At 54.7% G+C, this 21877-nt stretch overlaps 1 protein-coding gene across 1 annotated transcript in view; it reads left to right on the top strand.

Moving 5' to 3' along the window:
• The window catches only part of LOC119095283 (prominin-like protein), a 36754-nt gene that overhangs the window by 6700 nt on the left and 8177 nt on the right, over positions 1 to 21877 (top strand). The window contains exons 5-12 of the mRNA XM_037218141.1: positions 3491 to 3636; positions 14379 to 14537; positions 14987 to 15116; positions 15853 to 15973; positions 17617 to 17683; positions 19199 to 19308; positions 20378 to 20482; positions 21080 to 21245. Of these exons, the coding sequence (XP_037074036.1) occupies positions 3491 to 3636; positions 14379 to 14537; positions 14987 to 15116; positions 15853 to 15973; positions 17617 to 17683; positions 19199 to 19308; positions 20378 to 20482; positions 21080 to 21245 (1004 nt within the window). The remainder of the gene's footprint in view (positions 1 to 3490; positions 3637 to 14378; positions 14538 to 14986; positions 15117 to 15852; positions 15974 to 17616; positions 17684 to 19198; positions 19309 to 20377; positions 20483 to 21079; positions 21246 to 21877) is intronic.

Raw genomic sequence — 21877 nt, 5'->3', positions numbered from 1 at the left:
AGAGAGAGAGAGAGAGAGACGAGGGAGGAGAGATGAGAGAGAGTGAGAGGAGAGAGGAGAGAAGAGCGGATGAGAGAGAGAGGAGAGGGACGGAGAGAGAGAGAGGAGAGAGAGAGGAGAGGGAGAGGAGAGGCAGAGAACGGCGGCCCCTTATAAATGTCAATTCCCTCCTTCCCCTCCCGGTTGCCGTCTCCGCCGGTTCGTTTTGAGAAGCCCAGGCAAGCTCGCACTCGCCTGGTGGTCATCTTGGCACGATACTGAGCACAGTATCAGCGATTACCCGGCGCACAGGCGGTGCGCTGTGGCCGCGCGTGCGCAGCTGACCGGAGCGATACGGGGAGCGCCGTGTCGCGTGTTGAACCTTTTAGTTCGAGAACCACTGACTTCTTGGCGACGAGATTGATGATGGAGACGGGAGCTGACGCTGAGTAGTTTTTACTGTATTTACAATGAGGCAGCCTCTGCCTCAGGATTGACGAATGGTCCGCATGATTCGTATGTTCTGGCGATTTTGAGAAGCGCGAGCTCCGTTGCAGCATCAGCATTGCCCTTTCGTGCATGACGCTTAATTTATCTTAATTTATGCGTGATGCTGTCGTGCTTTGCTGGCATGCATTTACAACGGTATCCCTGAACAGGGTAAAGTGATGATGGTTGGCATCAACGCGTCAAGAAGAATCTTATTGTGGCATCCTCATCACACTTTGCAAATGCCCGGATCTGAGAACGCCTGTTCCTCAGGCGCCTGATACCAGTCAGCCTGGTGCTGGTCTGGCAGTTTGGTCGCCTGGTTGCTTGGTCCTGGTACCAGTCAGCCTTGCCCCGGTCTGGTAGCTTGATCGCTTGGTCCTTGTTCCAGTCAGCCTGGTTTTGGTCCGGTAGTTTGGTCGCTTGATCGCGCGGTCCTGGTATCAGTCAGCCTGGTCCTGGTCTGGTCGCCTGGTTGCTTGGTCCTGGTATCAGTCAGCCTTGCCCTGGTCTGGTAGCTTGATCGCTTGGTCCTGGTGCCAGTCAGCGATGGTCAACAAACGGCCAAGTCCATTCGCGACTACCATGACCCTAACCCCCGACTTCAAACTAGCTTTGCCCGTAGGCGAACGGGACGGTACCACGTTGCAGTCCAGGGCACATGTTCGGTAAATAGTTCAGCGCTCCATCCACTGTTTTACGAAGACGGCCGAGATGAGAACGAATTCGGTTAAGCGCGAACACCAAGGCGTCTTGCGCTAGGCAGGATATACTGGTGCTGCGCACAGGGTATCTGTTATATCTGCTTCCTAATCAGTTTCGCACGAGCGTGGGACCGTAAAAGTTTCTCTAAACTTTTAGCGGTGTCAAGTGGAAAAGCTTTTCCGCGAAATGATCTAAACTTTTCAATTTTTTGGTCACCTTACCGCGGGGTGGAATACAATAGCTTGCCTGTCGTGCCGTAGACGCCACTCAGATCAACCATCGTGATCTTGCAAGGAGTTCAGAAAATCGGGGCTGTCATCTTGCTCACGGCGCCTGGATCGAGTGTCTCAAGTACCGGATATGTCAGTACACCGGCAGGAAATCGGGGCTGTCATCTTGCTCACGGCGCCTGAATCGAGTGTCTCAAGTACCAGATATGTCAGTACACCGGCAGGAAATCGGGCTGTCATTCTTGCTCACGGCGCCTGGACCGAGTTTCTCAAGTACCGGATATGTCAGTACACCGGCAGGAAATCGGGCTGTCATCTTGCTCACGGCGCCTGGACCGAGTTTCTCAAGTACCAGATATGTCAGTACACCGGCAGGAAATCGGGCTGTCATCTTGCTCACGGCACCTGGATCGAGTTCTCAAGTACCGGATATGTCAGTACACCGGCCGTCGAAACTGACCTCTGTCCGTCCCCTGGAGGTCAGCTCGGTGATTGTCAGCCGCTGGCCGTGAACCTTGTCACAGGAGCGGGCCCAGATTGGGAGGCGCGACATCGCTGTTCCATCTGAGGTCATCAGGACGCTAGACGGGGAGGGTCAGTTTTGTGTGCGTACTGGTACCGTGAACTTTGTGATCTCAATCTTGTCCCACGCCCTGCACGTAAGCAAGCCCGCGCTAAGGCTTCTGCTTGTCACCACGCAGCAGGTACAGTTTTACAATGTATCCGTTGTCATCGTGTACAGCTGGCTTTCTGTTGCTGTGGTACGGTAAGAGGGGCATTGCCTTCTGCCACGCGGAGTTGGATTAAAACGCAAATGAAATAGCGGTGGTTCTGGTTTTTCCGTAATGCTGTATAGCTGTTCAGCACTCAGGTCTTTCCCTACATATACGGAAAGTATCTCGGAAAGTGATCGTTCCGGAAGGGCTTAAATACCAAAATGTACTGCAAAATGCCTTCCGCCGAGCTTTGGCTCCTCTCGGCATGGAATGGGCGTGAATGATGCCATGGATTGTCTTAAAGCTTAAAAGCGTCGCCGTAAGATTTTGCTGGAAACTGTGTGGCCGCCCGTGGCCGTCTGTAAAATGAGGGACAAATTTAGGGACATGCATTTTATATGTGGTGTTTGAGGAGGAATTGGACAAACTCAGGAACATGCATTTTAGATGTGGCGTTTAGAGGAGGGATTGCAGGGACGACTGTCGTCGTCGGTTGGAAGCCTCAGTTTATGTGAAGTCGGTATAGTGGCCAGCAGGCTACTGACACGCACCGGGTGAGCGGTGATTCAGGCTTCATCGCGGGTGTTAATACACATCTTCCACGAACACGCGCTATGATTCACATGCTGAGACCAGTGCCACTGGGTAATTGGAAAACGACGTCATTGGTTATGCTGCGTTTTCGTAGCATGATGGCATTACTCATCTACAGGCTGCCAACGCCTCCGCATGCATTGCGAATGCGCATTGTACATTTCCGTAAAGGTCCTCGGCCCTAACCGTGGTAATTTTCAACACTGGTGTAGACCGCATCTCATGTTCAGCAGGACAAGTACACCGCTTATAGGTGCCTGCGGCCATCTGGAGAGTACCGCTGCAGTAGCATGCTGACTTGAAAGTGAGGCCGAGAGACTCCCATGAGAAGGCCCGTGGCGTAACTAAAGTTATCAGATGACCCTGCGCAATGCGCTGATTCGAAAGTGCGCCGTTCTAGACACGAGTGAGCGACGCTTTGTTTCTTGTGTGGTTCGTCAAAAGGCCACAATCACGACTCGCTGCTACCACAACATTGCCGTCAGCCTGCCCTGAGCGCGCCGCCGCCCTCGTGCCGTTGGCTTTCCCAGTGTCCCCGCTCTCTCGCCGTCCGCCGATTGGAGCGCATTGCCGGACCGTTCGTTGGTGCCCGCCGTCTTCGCGGAGAGCCGGCGGTGACGGTTCGCGGCCGCGGCGGCCGGTCGGCCCAGATCGGCGGTCGCAGCCCAGATCAACGGCTGTCCAGCCGGAAATTGTCCGAATTATCGAGCCCTCGTCGGTCGGCGGGGGTCGTGTGTGGGCTCTGGCTCTGGCTCTGGCTCTGGCGGGTGGGTGCAGGCGTAGGCTCTGGTTCCGATGGAAGGAGGCAGGCGTCGGCTCTGGCTCTGGCGGGAGGAGGCAGGCGTCGGCTCTGGCTCTGGTGGACGGAGCCAGGTGTCGGCTCTGGCTCTGGCGGGTGGAGGCAGGCGTCGGCCCTGGCTCTGGTGGGTGGAGGCAGGCGTCGGCTCTGGTTCTGGCGGATGGAGGCAGGCGTCGGCCCTGGCTCTGGCGGGTGGAGGCAGGCGTCGGCCCTGGCTCTGGCGGGTGGAGGCAGGCGTCGGCTCTGGCTCTGGTGGACGGAGCCAGGTGTCGGCTCTGGCTCTGGCGGGTGGAGGCAGGCGTCGGCTCCCGCCCTGGTGAGGCGACGGACGTATCCAACTGTTCCTTCTGGAGAGTGAAGCGTGTCGCTGCGTTGCTCACGCAGACCGCTGATCGCCTTGCAGTGGGTGATAAGCTTGACCGGCCAAGCGAGGCTAATTATGCGAAGCTGATGCCTTCCAGTCACTTATGTCGCCGGCACCAGCGAACGGCCCGAATGCAAGGAACTCCCACCTTTCTATAGAGAAAGGTGGGAGTTCCCTGCATCTGAACTTACATACTATTCATTGCGTGAGCGTAACAGCCATGCTCCCGTGTGCCAGCCGCTGTCCGTGACGGCGCAACTGGAAGGGGGGGGGGGGGGGGTGAGGAGGAGGCAGCGGGGCAGCCAATCCGCCTCCATCTTTGGACAGGATTATTCATAATGCTGTGGCATTAGTGGACACAGGCCACATAAAAACCACAGTTAGCCATTCTCCCCCCACCCCATATCTTCTCAGAAAATCCAGCTGTCATCCACTGTTTCTACCCTTTGGATTCAGGCACACGGCTGGATCTTACATGATGCCGTCAGCAGACGTCGGATGACTCCGCATCCAGCAGCTGTCCAGCGGCAGCTGTCCAGCGGCGGCTATTCAGCGGCAGCTGTCCAGTGGGAGCTGTCCGGCAGTTGCCCAGCGGCAGCTGTCCAGCGGCAGTTGTCCAGCGGCAGCTATCCAGCGGAAGCTGTCCAGTGGCAGCTGTCCGGCGGCAGCTGCCCAGCGGTAGCTGTCCAGCGGTGTCTTAAAAGGCGATGTAACGCTGCTCGACTGTGCTGGTGGGGTCGCTTCCCACGGCCTGAAGTCTTAGTCATGGGTATGGTGCGGTCTGATGGAGGGCCTCTGTGGCCATGGGTATGGTGCGGTCTGATGGCGGGCCGCTGTGGCCATGGGTATGGTGCGGTCGGATGGCAAGCCTCTGTGGCCATGGGTATGGTGCGGTCGGCTGACGGGCTGTTGTGCTTTTCATCTCGGCCACAGCGCGGACTGGGTGACAGTTTGAATTTGTTTCGGATTGTAAGATTATCTCCCCCGGACTCGGCAAGGAAAGAGGCGACTACAACCCTCGAAATATTTCCCCCTTCTCCCCGTTTGGCCAGTGGTGTCGACCCTGGCTGTGGTTGTGGCTGGTTGGGGGGTGGTGCTGTTCATCCGACGGGTCATTGTGACAATCCCAGCATCACTGGTGCACTCAAGGGGAACAAACGGTGGCCCTCTGGACTAAAGCCAGTGAGCTACATGTCCTTTGGCCGTGGGCTCCGCCACATGTAAGACGTGGGTCTGAGCTGTCCGACATTTAGCATCACGTTTGTTGGCCGTTGAATGCAAGTAAATCGCGAAGAATCTTTGTTATCCCCGACTTTTGGCTATTCGTGGAAGCCGTGTTTTTAAACGTGTCAGCATTTACGACACATCTCTACGGCTCCCTCCTTTCTGACATCGGTACAAAAGGGCATAGACATATCTTGTGCGTCATGTTGTGCTGCGTTTTTTCGTTTTGATGACTTCGTGATGAAAAAAGTGGAGCCCATGACCCTGGTGACTGCCTCTTGAATCTGCGAAACTCGACGTGTGTTAATCAGCCTCGTCACTGGCACTTAGAAGACCGCAACTGCATTGCCGAGATTGCCAGAGAAGCTGACCCAACGATGTTTTGGTACTGGCGACGCTGCGTGCTTTAGCGCAGGTGTTATTGCATTTGGTTTGCAAATGGTTGAAACACTGTTTCGACTGCCTCTGGAATATTGCATTTAGTCAACAAACTTGAGAGTGGTTTGTGATAAGCGAGACTTGTTTGGTGTTTCAGTGTTGGTTTCTGTGTAACAGAGGCCAATCGGCTCTCAGGTCACGCATAACTCATGTTTTTTTTGGGGGGGGCGGTCCCCGTCAACATCACGTTAAACACGCCTCGAAACACCGTGTCCGAATGAAAGTTGTATTCTGAAGCGCAGAAAGGCATTTCAGCCATCTCTGATCCTTCCTTGTCGCGGCTGAAGGTGCCGTTGTACTGGCGGGAACCACCCGAGCGGACGCTGCCGGGCGCTACAGTTGCGGCTAGCCAGCTGGGAACTGCCAGGGGAGGGCTACTAACGGTGTACGCCGTGCTGTAGCCATGCGAACGTCAATGCCACATACACGTTTATGGGCTGGTGATTTGGCGCTGGCACGCATGAACGGGCTTTGTATCGGCCTTGGTCTGCGACATAAACTGTGTTGGTCAGGGGAGGGCTACCGTTGTACTGGGAGGGCTACCGTTGCATCCTGTGAGCAGCAGTACGTCCCCTTCCGTTACATTGGTGCTCACTTCGGTTTAAGAATGGTGGTGCCCAAGGTTCAGTTACTTGTCGCAAGAGTTGTATGACCATTTTTCCCTCGCCTTTATTCGCCGCGTTTCATAACGCTTATAGGTAGTGGGGGTCGACAGAACCCCTGCCGTTCTCATGCTAACACCGGCAGTTTCTTCTCAACGAGGTCTTGTGATTGGTAGAAATATTTTTGCTGCTATCTCGATAATTGATCCAATTTTACCAGATCAAAGGTCAAAGTGTTCCTAATTTTTTTCAGCGTTGCCTGCTCATGTGTACGACAACATTCCTCGTAGTGATGCGAAACATCAACAAGCACATTTCTTGTTCTATCTTTGGTACAATAGAGACAGTTTTGTGTATATTGAACATTAGTTTATGAGGCAGGGCTCCGTCAACCGGAGTGATCCACAATTGTGTAGGGTTTTGAACTAAGATAGCCATTTGGAAGATCATTCGGTGTAGTTCACAGCCATGTCCTTTTTAAGACTAAAGACCCTCTTGTTTCTGAGTTTGACGCCCGCGAACTTGTGCAAACTATTCCAAGGTCACTCAGACATGCATGACGCCATACAACGTCACGCAAATTACTCTGCTCATTGGCCATGTACTGCTCAAGGCCAAAAAACAAATGTGACGATCGAATTATTCGTGTTTAGCGTACGTCAGCATGATTCGTGGCACCAGCGGCCATTAGTTGGCCTCCGACCATTTTGATGCTTTGAGTGCAAGTTTCGAGCACAGATCACGTTTTGTGCAATGCAGTCGGCGCAGGAATTTGGACAGTGCTACGAGTCATGAAGGAAGCGAGACTGGGGACCGGAGAGCTTAAGAATAGCGCCATAACCAAGTGCAAATAGCGCTATAAACAAGCGCCATAATTAAGTGCCGTCCGCCAAAGTGACAATTCTAACACGATCATCTTTGCAGCGTCTCTGACGTCATACAAATGTTCCATGACGTAGTGAAACGATGACGTGTCGAGGAGTTTATTTGTTGAATAGTGAATATTTTCGTGTAGGGCAGACTGATGCTCAAAATCATGCATATGATGACCTACAAATGGGTTTATTTCATCATATTTGATGCTTACGTTAATATCGTAGAATGCAGAACATTTCCTCTAATTCAGCCATGCCCGGAGCCTGCGGCCCGGGAAGTCGTTGGTTGTCGCCCGCCGCTCACGCCGGCTGTGGGTCGTCGCGCGGTGTTCCACAAAAACTGTCCCTTCTCAAAAACCGCAAAAACCAAGGTCACGTTGTTGGTGTCCAAACACGCGCAATGGGTGCCTCAGAAGGTACGGAAAATTTGGGCGTGGTTACACGTCGTGCCGGAGAGGTATTTTCCGAAAAAACTTCAGTCACATCGATCCCCCCTATCAGTGCGAAGGTTAGACATTTGGATGAATTCAGGATTCTCAAACACAAAAATTTTCTTGTTGAAAATCTACAAGGCTACATTGATGTCCATATTTGACAGGGCCCACGTTCGGCACCTGCAGAGATACTTCACTGTTCTTCGCCATGACTACCGCGGACAACGGTAAACCGACCGAACGACCCCTATTAAACTTGTATGCATAGCAAATCTTCCTTCCCAAACTGGAGGTGTAACTTTGCTGTGTGGGCGCATGACTTTCATGTGATACGGGCGCATTTTCCTCTTTGCGCTCTCCAGGTCGCGTGGGGATGACGTCACATTAAGGAATGTATGACGTCAGACGTCCACGTGCCTATCCTGTCGGTCATAGGTCTGACGCAGCCAATCTGAATACTGCCCCGACAACTTCGTAAATCAGATACCTACCAGTTTGCAGTATGAGGTGCTTCAAATTTGGCTTAAGATATTGGTGTTTCTCAATAACATCTCGGAGATTTTCAGATCTCGCAAGGTCTCAGCAACTATAACGAAAAGCTTCTGTCCTGGGTCGTTGTTAGTACCTGTGTTCACAGAAAACTGCTTGCGTCAGCGAAGCCGGAAAAGGTGCATGACATAATATTTGCCAACGCGTAACAAAGCCGATGATTTGGACGGAGCTTTTTAAAATATCTCAAATAAAAAAGAAATGATGCATGGACTGCACTAAACCACACGGACGTGCTCTGGGAGACGCCTGTCCAGTTCATGACGTTTCACTCTGCGCCGGTTGTGACGTCATAGAATACCTGTATGATGTCACCAGGCGAGGCCGGGCAGCGGATGCGGGAGTCGGAGCCCGGCGCGGCCCGACGCGCTGCGCATTGGTTCCGGTTCACGGTCACCGGAAGTGGGAGGGCTCCGCTGCCCCTCATCCCCTCTCTCTCCCCTCTTTCCACCCGGCGCTCTCCACTCTCACCGACTGTCCCTGAACCGAGGCGGTGGCGCGCCCGCTGTTTATCCTTTGCTCTGGACGCGAGCGAGGCGAGCATGCGAGAGCACCCACGTGTTGACCGCGCCGATAACAATGCGCCGAACGCATGCGGGCGGCGTTTTTGCGACCATTCGTGCGCGTGTAGGGTTTGGAGCCAAGCTTTTCGCCTCCACTCACGTTATGCCGGTGGGGGCTCGGTGGGGAAGGGGGAGGGAGGGGCGGGCGATCACCTCTTGACCCAGTCGGCGACATCTGCGCATGCGCACGTGATCAATGCTTCACAGCATGGGCCTATGAGCGCCATTTGTGGATCACTTGACACCTGGAAGAGAGATACGAGTGATGCATGCCTGAAGGTTTTGTACCGGCACGATTTAAGCCGGAATTATGGTTAGGTCATTCATTCGCGACGAAGTTGCCTCGATACGGCGGCGCGTGGGCAGGCGCGCCCAGCTATCTTGACGGTGACTCACCGCTCGGCTACATATAATCGGAGGTGGCATGCCTCGCAAGTGGTCCGCTTTGTGGATGCAAACATGGCGCGGCCGTGAGTCGAGGATATGCGAGAATTAGGTTGCCCGATTGGACGACAGAACCCGGCAGCGGCCTATATTAGGCGCCGACTCGCTGATAGTCACCAACTGATATCAGGTTTCCGCATGAGGTCATATGGACATGAGCGCATGGTCACTGGCGAGCCTCCGTTGCAGGTCGGGCCCTGTGGCTTTAAACTCCGCGATCCGACAAAGCTGCAGCGGACAGTGGCATGCATAGAGAGGCTGAGCTGGCTCGTCTTGGAATGAAAAAGCACACTTTGGCATTTAACGGCATTTAACCGTCTTGCCATTTGCGTCTGAATTAGTTATGGGTAGCCTGTGAGTGTAATTCAGTTTCAAGCAGCCCAAGTCACAACGAATTGTAGGCTTGCGCGTTATGCATTACTTAGCAAGACAGTAGTTTCGCGTGTTATGTGTTAAAAGTGTATCGTAAAGACAGTTTTGTGGTCTCTATTATGAGCGCACATGAGGTGCATCCGACTTATGCATCGTGGTGCCATGAAGTCCAAACCTCGAGCTGCATGTTCACGTACACCGTTGTTGCAGCGCTGTTTACTTCCGCGCTCGTCACTTGGTAGCCGAATCTGTTCTGCACCCTGCCTAACCACTCCCGGCACCGGTGCCGGTAATGAACACCCCCCCCCCCCCGCCCCTCGAGCGGCGTCCGCGGCTGACTAGCGGGCCTCAGGGCGTGTGTTGATTGCCAGCTGGCCCCTGAGCCGAGCCGCCAGTGTAAACTGTGATTCACCCGGTAAACACGCCGGCTTCAGTGCGTTTATATGTCTGTTGTCTGTCGGCAGTGTGCGGCAGGCAGTAGCCACTGTCGCTGTGGGGCTGGACGGCTAGATATGTACATAACTCTGCGGTTTGAGCGTTACAGGATGTCATTTGTCCAGTGCTGTTGTTTTTGCTGCGAGCTGTTTTCTGCAGCTTGCTAAGTAAAGCACCCATAATGAACGCTGTTTGGGGGCGTAGCCAGTGCGTCCAAACCGTGTTGTAATAATAAGAAGATCAAGCACAATAATCTGCCTACCAGCGCACAGCGGCTTTTGTTTTTGTTTTTTTGTTTCTGGTTGATCAATGTCACCTGCCACAGAATTTCGCCCTTTGCGGCGGTAAACTCTCATATTCAGAGCCTGCTTGCGGCTGAGCGGATAACGTTCCCCAGCATTTACAACATCCGTTACATTCACTGATGAGGGGACACCTGGCTCAGGCAGGTGGCTCAGGCAGGGGTGCCTACAGTATACGCCCACGGCGCTTGATCATGCACGCTACGTGTCTCTTCGCTTATGCAGTCACGCATGCATGAATGCAGACGGCAGTGCCGGCCTGGGTGAAGCCCATCTTAGATGGGCTAAGCCAAACGGTAGATTGACCGCGTGCGCACCCCCGCATGAAGAAGTCGGGTAACCTTCCAAAGCGCACCAGATCTGTTTTGAAAGTGAGAGTTTCAATAATAAACCAGCGACGTATCCAACTTTGATAAACTCAGGCAAGTGTGGCATGTCACTCTCTCCTAAGTGCCGATGCTCGTACTCCCTGATCTCACCACCCCTTGTTAGCACCCGTACCTCCGACCTCTCGCGTCTCTTACACGTCTCTTACACCTCTATGTCCACATCCTGGTGTCCGAGGCCAAAGCTTTCTGAAAGGGCGGGAAGTGCTGAAGTCTACTGGACGTGATAGCCTGGCACGGTTCACCTCGGTAGCGCGTCTGTCCCGCATTCCGTCCCTGCAGTCGGTCTGCCGTGCAGTCCGTCCCTGTAGTCGGCCTGTCGTGCAGTCCGTCCCTGCAGTCGGTCTGCCGTGCAGTCCGTCCCTGTATTCGGTCTGCCATGCAGTCCGTCCCTGCAGTCGGCCTGTCGCGCAGTCCGTCACTGCAGTCGGCCTGTCGTGCAGTCCGTCCTGCAGCGGGTCTGCCGTGCAGTCCGTCTGTGTAGTCGGTCCGTCGTGCAGTCCACTCCTGCAGTGGCGGCAAGCCATGCGGAGTCTGCACGGACTGCAGCTGCCGCTGCGGGGCACCGGTCCGATGTTGACGGATCGGGACAGGGCGAGACACGCCGTCGGCGGCTGGGAGGTCTCACGCCCGAGCTAACGCCGTTTGCACAGCGCAGTGGCGCGCCCAGGGCCACGAAATGAGGGGCCGACACCGTTGGCGTGGAAAAATGTGTTCAGCGGGTCCGTTTTGCTACGGTTTTTCTTTGCATGATATCGCTAAACTATGTTGAAAGGCGCAAAATGAACAAGTAAATTGCAATTCCGACAACATTTTGTTTAGCTTCGTAACTTACTGCATGATTTCAGGGCAGCTTATGCTGCCACTGACTAAAGCATGCATGCAACGGCCCAATACGCCGTTTGCCTTAATACGGCTTTATGGCCCTGCAGTCCTGAAAGGTTCATGGGTGGGATCACACTTGCCTGCGTGCGCCACTGTTCGATCCGGTGCGCTCCAAACAGAAGCGGGCCTTTGTTCCCACTGAGACATGGATGGGAAGAGCACGCGCCCTGCCACGTGCGCGTGGTCGCCATCTGGTCACGCGAACGTCACGCAGACCGTGTCAGACGGCGTCAGAGCCGGCACTGCCCCGACACGCATCGGGCAGCGACATCGCTGTTGCCGTTCGCTGACAGAGCTGGAGCTGGCGTCAGCTGACTGGCTCAGTATGATCGGGTGACGGGCGGCTTTTAGACAAACTGACTACATTTTGCTGGATCAGCTGGTTAGGATCTTCTTGAGCATCTGACTGCGCTCTGACCGATCAGCTGATCGCGTCCTGCTAAATGCATGACTGGTCTATTTCGCGCCAGCTGCATGGCTTCCTCAGACCAGGCGATCGGCCGGCTCTGGGCCCGCTGATTGACCTCCCGCAGACGAGCTCACCGACTGCGTCGCGTCATCCACTCTCCAGACCAGCCGATCCCAGACTCTGACGTCACGCTTGAGTCAGCTGACCGTCTCGATTCCCGTTGTCAGCTGACGAGCCGCGTTGTGAAGTGCTGGAGACCGGGCAGCACTGGCGAGCAACCTTGCGCTCGGAGCAGCCGCGACTCTGCCGCTCTCTCCGAGGTCGGCCATGTTTAAGGGGATCCGATCACGTGCCCGACGGCGCGCGATCGGCGTGAGTCACATGCCTCGCCGCGGCCAGTCGGCCTGTTTTGGGCCTTCCCGGCGTGTGCGCCTGCCGGTATTGATGTTCCGCCTGAGGAGGTGGCCTATAAGGTGATGTGGCCAGTGCGCCGGCGTGGAACGTTTTCCGCGTTTGGATTTCAAACTCGCTGCACGGACGATCCAGTAAAATGCGGTGCCGTTGGAATCAAACCAATGCGATTCATCGTATGCTGCGGGCGTTGTTTGGTCGCGCCCATGCGCTTTCAACAGCGGGCTGCCCGCTAATCTATTGTCTGCTCTCCCGGTCCTTTTCTTCGAGCTCGTTGTTCTGCGTCGTGGCTGATGACGCTGGTCTTGCAACTGGCGCAGGTGGTGGCGTTTGGCGCCTGTTTGGCTGGTGGCGTCTCTTCTATGCACAACCAGGGCTCTGTCTGGTACACACGCTTGCTACCTACATGCTTGATGGCGCTGTTCACACCGCCCTGAACCGCCACCGGTCGTGACGGACGTTCTTTGATCACGACCCGAGCACAGTGGTGCGTTGATCTCCCAGCGCTGTGGGCTGGTGATCTGTCGGTAACAGTGTGCTAGATGAGACACTGGCTACGGTCAGCTCGCCACATCTGTAGGTCTGACCCAGAATAGCGATGACAGTCATACGCCGTCCATGGCCACAGAGGCCCGTCACCCGACCGCACCATACCCACGGCCACAGAGGCCCGTCACCCGACCGCACCATACCCATGGCCGGAGAGCCCGCCACCCGACCGCACCATACCCATGGCCAGAGAGCCCGCCAGCCGACCGCACCATACCCATGGTCACAGAGGCCCGTCACCCGACCGCACCATACCCATGGCCAAAGAGCCCGCCACCCGACAGCACCATACCCATGGCCAGAGAGGCCCGCCACCCGACCGCACAATACCCATGGCCAGAGAGCCCGCCACCCAACCGTACCATACCCATGGCCAGAGAGGCCCGCCACCCGACCGCACCACACCCATGGCCAGAGAGCCCGCCACCCGACCGAACCATACCCATGGCCAGAGAGCCCGCCACCCGACCGCACCATACCCATGGCCACAGAGGTCCGCCAGCCGACCGCACCATACCCATGGCCAGAGAGCCCGCCAGCCGACCGCACCATACCCATGGCCACAGAGGTCCACCAGCCGACCGCACCATACCCATGGCCAGAGAGCCCGCCACCCGACCGCACCATACCCATGGTCACAGAGGCCCGCCAGCCGACCGCACCATACCCATGGCCAGAGAGCCCGCCACCCGACCGTACCGTACCCATGGCCGGAGAGCCTGCCACCCGACCGCACCATACCCATGACCACAGAGGTCCGCCAGCCGATCGCACCATACCCATGGCCACAGAGGCCCGCCAGCCGACCGCACCATACCCATGGCCACAGAGGCCCGCCAGCCGACCGCACCATACCCATGGCCACAGAGGCCCGCCAGCTGACCACACCATACCCTTGACTAAGAATAATGGACCGCCGGGAGCGACCACACCATTTTCGCGAATGCCGGGGCCCGTAGACTTCCCAAAATGCCTGCGAGAAGTAAATCTACCTTGCGAATGGTCGCCTTCCATACGTCTCCATTGGTTTAACGTTAATCTTGCGCGAGAAGCGCGGCATGACACCCTCGTCCCTCGTTCTGACGCCTGTAAGTGGACGTGTATCAACTGAATCATAAATAGTCTGCACTATTCGAGTCATTTCAGCATTCGTGTCCATGTCACCGAACATTACTACTAGCACATACTGTATGTTGAAGTTGATATAACTCCTGCCCTGCTTTGTCACCTAGATTATATCACCTTGGTGCCTTCGAGAAGATTAAACAAATAACGGCGTAGCCGCTGGATGTTAACACTGGCAGTTCTAGGAAAATCATTGTGTTGACTTTTCACGTCTGAGCTCACCGCAGTTTCTCAGACCAGCCGGCGTGGGGGGACCCTTTGTGACCTCAGCAGCAGGTGATTGTGCGTGGTTTCGATTGGCTGCACCGATCCGTGGCAGACACGCGGAGTATGGTCGCACTCGTAGACTCAATCAGCTTGCAAAATGCAACTCCCCGCCCTTTCACCTCCCCCCCCCCTCCCCCCCCCCCCCCGCCGCCCCTGTCTATCTGGGCGTCCGTCGACACTAACCTCGGCTGATCCCGGCTGATCTCGACTAACCTCTGACCTCCGTCGGCAGATCAGAGGCAGCTGGAGACAGCGCGGAAGGCGGGCAATCTGACCGAGACGTTTGTCCACCTGGGGCTGTATGATTGGTCCACACTGGTGCATCACCACCTGGGCTACGCCATCTTGGCTGGCGTCGGCATCGTGCTGGCGCTTCTCACTCCCTTCATCGGTGAGTGTGCCGGCACTGTCACTTCACCAGCCCCGTGTCGGTGTTGTGCTGGTACTGCTCACGTCCCTTCTTGTTGGATTGTAACGTCAGTGAACTTGAGCCTTGCACGGCTGAACTCTTCAAGGACCGCCGAATGCGTGCACGCCTGGCCTGGAACGCGTTTTGCGTTCATACTTGGACTTTGCTGACCACTGTGTGACCCCAGTTTGTGATACCATCGTCATCTCATCGTTGTTAGTTTAAACTTTTGATAACGATTTTAAGAAATGCGTAAACTGAGATGCAAGTTATGCTGCGGATCTCATCGCTAGCCTTTGCCGCTGCTCAGGTTACAATTTTGTGTGGATTACCGTGACCTTGTGTAACCTCCACTGCGGGTCTGGTCATCTGTTGTCGTCGCTGTTCACAATTGTGTCGGCTGCCGTGACCTTTCGTGACTTTTGTCGCAGGCCTCATTGTCTGCTGCTGCCGCTGCTCCGGGAAGTGTGGGGGCCGGGTGGAGCCTTATGATAAGAGAAAAGACACGTGCAGGCGCTGGTGCAACGGCATCTTCCTCAGTCTTTTAGTCCTGCTGATTTTGTGAGTCGTGAAAATGATCGTCGCCAGTCTACTTTGGCCTTTTACTTGCCCCTTTTAGGAGTTGCCTGTTGGACGAGTCGTTCTGTTTACGATAATTTTTTTTCTTCAAAAACGAGCACAACTGTATTGATGCTTCCAAACTAGGATAGTTTCATAGTGTTTCGATATTGCATGACAAGCGTGTCGACAAGCCGCACTCACATTATAAAGAATGGTTCTTTCCAGCCTGCTTGTAAGTCAAGGTGTGGGAACATGCCGTTATAAATCACGACGCCTTTTATTTTCTGACCCTGGAGCGTCCGGACTCCCGGGATTTGTTTACTCATCTCCAGCTTAGCCTCTTTCCATACATCTCATACATCACCTCATTGTCCGTCGTGCACCTTTTGGATCGCATGTCAAATGCAACAGTTACTTGATATTGTGTCGGTATCAGTGCCAAGGTGTAGCTTTCTATTCAGTTGCTAAAGGGATGCTCCAACCCCCCCCCCCCCCCCAACTGTGAAAAAATTGGTCAGATCCTGGGAAAACACGCTTTTCCGGCGTAGTCAGGGACAAGTCCAGCCATTTCTCCTGCTCAACTCCTCTTGCTCCCCGCCCCCTTCCACCCCCCCCCCCCCGCCCCCCCCACCCCCAGCTGGAATCGCATTGCTACGCCTCTTTTCAAGGCAATCTATGGCACGTTTGACGATGTTTCCGGTACGGCTAGCCGCGTGACGCTGATGTCCGGCGACAGGTTCGGCGTGGTCGGCTCGTTCGTGGTTAACGAGTACGTAGAGCGAGGCGTGACCGAGGTACCGCCGCGTCTGCACGTGGCCGTCAACGACTCCCAGCTCTACGTGCAGAACACCAAACTGGTGCGCGCAACCGCGGCCGGCTCGGTGCTGTGTCTGGGCCGTGGGAGTGGTGGCCAGGGGAGGCTGCACGCTTCCACCCGGCCGATGCTTACATTAGCCGTTTTATGGTGGTGGGTGGCGAGGAAAATTGTTACTGTCCACGCCCCAACACCTGGTCTTCGTGGAGCCTCTATATCGTGGGATCAAATAAGTATGCTGATACACATTATGTGCAAACCTTATGGTTATCTCTAGGCCTCTTCCATCACCTAATTATGCGAGTTCATATCATCTTGGGTATCGCAGGCCGAGCGAAGGACCATCTTGAAGTGGACGGATGCTTGCCTGGTCGGGTTCTCCCGTCCTTTATTGCTGAATGTGCCTGAGGGTGTGTGCCAATGTTCCATTTGAACCAGCAGCTGCCATGGGAATGTCTGTCCGTATGGCCACAGCAAACAAAGGTGGAGTTCAGTTAAAGAACCGGGACGCCTTGAGTAGTCAATGCTGCTTCCTTCAGTATCCTGAGTGTACTAAAAGGCCATTTGCATTTGCAAGGTCCTTGCACGCGAAGTACCACATTTGTCGCGAACATGTTGGTCGGTTTCACTAGCGTCAGGAGACGTTCCGAAAAGCGGCGCTGCGTAGTTTCTGGAAACAGCGACGGGAAGGTTCTTGATAAGTGCTTCGGCTCGTGCCACTTTTGCTCTTAACACGGAGGCAGGACGCCGTGGGATGGCGTTAGACTGCATAACGCTTTTGACGGCTGACCCTCAAAATAGAATGGCATCGGCGATGTACATCTTGCAGCAGCATAGACGCCACTGGGGATCATTTTCGAAAAAAAGTTTGATGCCAGGTCTCTACGATGTTTCTGTTAACATGCGCAACGTTTATGTGGGAGCCACGCCCTGTATCATCGACGATACACCATGAGGTCAGCTTATGTCGCTGCCAACTAAGCATACCTTCGTGTGTGCTCACCACTCCGTCTTTAGCGTCCCGTGAAATACCGCCATTTGTGCCAGCTCGCGAACGACGCCGTGCTCGGGTGTGAACTCCTTGGATCGGTCCAAGAACGGCGCTGGTACCGGTTATGGTGATGATGCGTAGTGCAGTGTTCGTGCCACAAACGGTGTCGGACATTGTTAAGAGCCTTCGCCTCTCTGTATGCCTTAAGTGTCGTAAAGGAAGACTGATGCTTGTAGGTGTCACATCGTACTTTACTGCATACGTAGTCAAGCGAATTCTTGATATGGCCTACTGGCCGGTCTCTGAGCTCAGTGGGAGTTCTCCGGCTCCATACGCTGTAACCGAATCAATTTTTGAGGCCCGTGAACGAGGACCTTGTGAGACTCTCTTGATGCCTGTTTTCGTTTGCTTGAGCGCGAGACCCAATGGAACTAATGTGCCCAATGCACGGCACGAGAGCGAGTCACGCAAGCCCTTCTTATAAGCCTTCGTGTCGAGTCAACTATCGGATCGTGAAAATAGTTGCAGGCTGGCAGCCCCGGTTTGACTGAACTTGGACGCGTTGATAGGCTCGATAGCGCCGAGCAGTTGTATATTGTTCCTGGTCGGTGGGCGGCGCCGGCGGCCGCGTTTGTTTAGCGGGTATACACGAGCTGCCTGGCGGGGTTTAATTGTTGTTCTTGCGCCTCTGACAGGAGGTCAACCACCTGCTGAAAAACAACTACATGGAGTTGACGGAGGTGCTGGACGAGTCTTTAGAGGGTGAGTGTCGACGGCGAGACAGCGGTCGTCCATCCCCTGGGATGCCCGGCACCGGGTGTGGATCGCACTGAGCTGTGGACAGAGATTGACAACTGCCAGACTCTATCGCGGCCGCGTCTGGTTCCATCATGATAATTGGTATGTTTATGGTGTTGCAATGGCTGTGACGCTTCTGCATGTTCATGTGTCGCTTGCTTGGGATATTTTATGATAAGCCTGTCTCACAAGAGGACGAAAGTCTTCGGATCATCTATTCAAGCCCATCCGTTATTGTCTTACGTTACTAGCATGTCGATTCTGGGTCATGACGAAACCAGCTTGACAGGCGTCTCAATGTATGTGTCCGGATATTAGGCTGCTGCGTGCAAACATATACTCCAAGAGAAATCAGAGCAAAGAAAAGGATGACCTTGACCTGATGGGATTTTACCTAACCAAATCCAAACTGAGCACTCGTCCAACTCATCAGTTCCTTACCATTCCATTCATCATTCTCACAATCTAACTCAACGGCGAATAGTCAAACCAGCGAAGACTGTCTCCATTATGCTGGCCCTTATCTACACAGCATAATCAAGGCGATCCTTATCTTTTTTGACGGCTGCCCGGCGTGGAAGTAGCCCGTTATCGACGCCCTTGAACCTGCTGATGCGTGTATTGTTGTGTTCGCGGCGCGCGGTGGGCGTTAAACGGCGCGCCTGCACGACAAGCACAAGTCATGACCGGTTGACGTGCGGCCCCACCGTCCGCTTCTCGGGACGGCTGATTCATGACGCGCCGGATGAACTTGGGCGAAGCGCTATCGGCCGCACGCGTACCTGAGGAGTGCTAAGGGGGGGGGGGGGGGAGGGAATGTTGCCACAGATGCCGTGTGTATGTGTGCCTGCTGGAGTGTTTGAGTTGTGTGTATAATCCCATTTCCTCTTATTCCCGAATGCTATCAAGTTGAAGCCGAGCCGGTGCTAAATGAAATATTGTTGCCATCAGCGTGACGGCCTGTGCATCTGTCCCTGTACCTGACACATGTTATGGTGATCCATGTGACAGCCTGTGCATCTGTCCCTGTACCTGACACATGTTATGGTGATCCATGTGACAGCCTGTGCATCTGTCCCTGTGCCTGACACATGTTATGGGATCCATGTGACAGCCTGTGCATCTGTCCCTGTACCTGACACATGTTATGGTGATCCATGTGACAGCCTGTGCATCTGTCCCTGTACCTGACACATGTTATGGGATCCATGTGATTGCCAAGATGTTTGAGGCATGCAAAGAGGCGTGCATATATCCATGCATGCTTTTCCTGCATGGCGACCAGTCCGCTACCTACGAAGACAGCGGTGTCAGCTCGACGTAACGTTGCTACGGTCCTTACCCCACTCACAAAGGTACCAATGATTAACGTCTTGAGCACGGTTTCCAGCGCCTCCTCCCTCCCCTTTATGTAACAAAACATCCCCAAGGTCGGAGCGCCTCGGCACCCAGCTTGACCTCCCCTTCCCCAATCGACAGGGTGTGGAGACCGGATCAAGACCCAGCTGGCCACCATCTCCCGCGCCGTGGCCGTAGAGAACTTGACAGCGATCGCCGAGGGGCTCGGTGACATTCGACGTGACCTGACGGTAAGACTGACTCCTGGAGGGGGAACTCCGTCCTGGAGGGAGGGGTCGCTGTCATGGAGGGCGCTGAGGGGCTCGGTGACATTCGACGTGACCTGACGGTAAGACTGACTCCTGGAGAGGGAACTCCGTCCTGGAGGGAGGGGACGCCGTCCTGGAGGGCGCTGAGGGGCTCGGTGACATTCGACGTGACCTGACGGCAGGACTGACTCCTGGAGAGGGAACTCCGTCCTGGAGGGAGGGGACGCCGTCCTGGAGGGAGGGACGCCGTCCTGGAGGGAGGGGACGCCGTCCTGGAGGGAGGGGACGCTGTCCTGGAGGGAGGGGACGCCGTCCTGGAGGAAATGGGTGCGGTCCTGGAGGGAGTGGATGCCGTCATGGAGGAAATGGGTGCGGTCCTGGAGGGAGTGAATGCCGTCATGGAGAGAGCAGGAGGAGAGAGCAGGAGCCCCCCCCCCGTCATGGGTGGGGGGGGGGGGCATCCTGGAGGGAGGGATGCTGTCTTGGAGGGAGTTGATGCCGTCGTGAAAGGATAGAGTGCCGACCTGGACGGTGGGGATGCCGTCGTCTGGAGGTTCGGCCTCGTGCTCGTATGTATGTGGAAGGGGCAGATCACGTCATTGGAAATGTTTGGGCGTTACAGAGCAGACAATTTGTGTGCTGAAAGTGTCGATCATTGTGAAAGCTTGTGTATTCCTGAGGGGATGTTTATGACTGTAAAGTCGTGCAGCCTGATGGACTTACATGACTGGGATGCGTTAACGTGAAAGGAAAAATACATGATTTATTGCATTTTGCAACCTAATAAATTGTGATAGCCCACGACCACGGGCCCAATTACATAGAACAAGACTCACTATCAGTGGCATTCATAATAGCCCAATATGATCACGACACCAATTGCAGTAGCAATGACGAGCACTGGCAAAATTTCAACGATTTACTGCCAATCACATTCCCCAACAGGGGATTTGCGAGCGTGCCCAGCCTTCGCCGCCTTCCACGAGCCGTCAGCTGAGTGCGCTCATGCGCCTGACCTGACCTGACCTGAACTCGCCCGGCCCGGCCTCAGGCGATCGCCGACCAGTCCCAGCTGCTGCAGAACAAGGCGGACCAGCTGGGGGTGGGCCTTCAGGACGCGCGTGCCGAGCTGACCGTGCTGCTGCGCTCCTGCGAGGCGCCGCGCTGCCGACAATTGGGAGCACGGTTTAACCTTTCGCAACTCAGCGTCGACAACTCGTTTAAACAGGTGATTCCCCCTCTTCCTCGCTGTTGCCACCTCCGCCGATTACGTCATTCCTCGATTCATCACAATGACGTGGTCAATAGGGCATAACCATATATATATATATATATATATATATATATATATATATATATATATATATATATATGTATAGCGTTCGATTGGATTTGGTTGCGAGAGGTGACATTGGGCATCCCTCGGTCGCGATGTGCGAATCATTGCGATGGATTGGGTGCTCTTGTCTCTGTCATAAACCTGGACGGGTTCTGCCTTTGTGCATGCTTGCATGCTTCTCATATCGTTCTTCGAGCATGTTATAAAAAAGTGATGTGACAAGATGACATTCATTGTACATGACATATCCCTAAAATTTCATGTTGTCATCGTCCGTTTTCTGTCAAAACCTCCACTGATAGCCTTTTGACCTGATTTGACACCCTCTCCAACTATCGCCACCCCGTCACCTGGTCGTGCAAGCCTTCAGAATCTGCTGTGGTCCGTCTCGCTGATCAGTATCGTGACCTCCAGCTGCCCGACGTGTCGAGGACGGCCCGCGAGATCTCCGCCCTCATCGAGAACGGCATCGAGAGCGAAGTTCGCTCCGGCAAACAGGCGCTCGACCAGCTGTCTGAGCGCATCCAGGCAGAGGTGGCGGCCATCGTGCCCGAGGTCCGGCAGAGTATCAGTCGGGAGGGTGAGTTATGTGTAGCTGGTGGTCATGAGCACAGGTGCGACCAAGAGGCATGCTCTCAGGTGAGTTATGAGAGGCTGGTGGACACGGGCGCGTGTGCGACCATGGTGGTTGGCCAGGTGAGTTATGAATAGCTAGTAACCACCAGGTGGGAATTTGTGGACGAGCGTCACCGAAACACCCTCCTCGAAAGTTCACTCACTCGGTGCAGCTTATGAGGAAATACAGAACTGCTATTCAATAAGTAAAAAATCAAACAGCCACAAGTTTTGCATGCCCCTGTGCATCAGTCTGGATTGCCCTTGATCCAAAAGTCTTAACTGAAAATCAATGTCTGTTCCGACCAATTACGAAATGAAAATACTAGTGGCAGCGACCGGTTGTTTGGCTAATAATGTTCTTGGAAGCTATTTAGACCCAGGCCGTGTCATCATGGGAATAGCCAGGCCGTTTTTATTCCATCATGCATAGTGGTCTTGTTTTAGGGGTCAGAGGCCAGGGGCCGCGCGCACCTACCGCCCTTGGGCCGCTGCTGCTGTGCATACCTAGCACCTCACTCATTGCACTCGAAACGCTTACGAACATCCCCTCCCCGATTTGAAACGCAAAACGGACTGTTGGTAACTGGTGTTCAC

Source organism: Pollicipes pollicipes, unplaced genomic scaffold (genome assembly GCF_011947565.3).
Source record: "Pollicipes pollicipes isolate AB1234 unplaced genomic scaffold, Ppol_2.1 Scaffold_4219;HRSCAF=4965_pilon_pilon_pilon, whole genome shotgun sequence".
Lineage (NCBI taxonomy): Eukaryota > Metazoa > Arthropoda > Thecostraca > Pollicipedomorpha > Pollicipedidae > Pollicipes > Pollicipes pollicipes.
The sequence above is the reverse complement of the archived record's forward strand: the minus strand, read 5'-3'. Positions and strand labels throughout refer to the sequence as shown.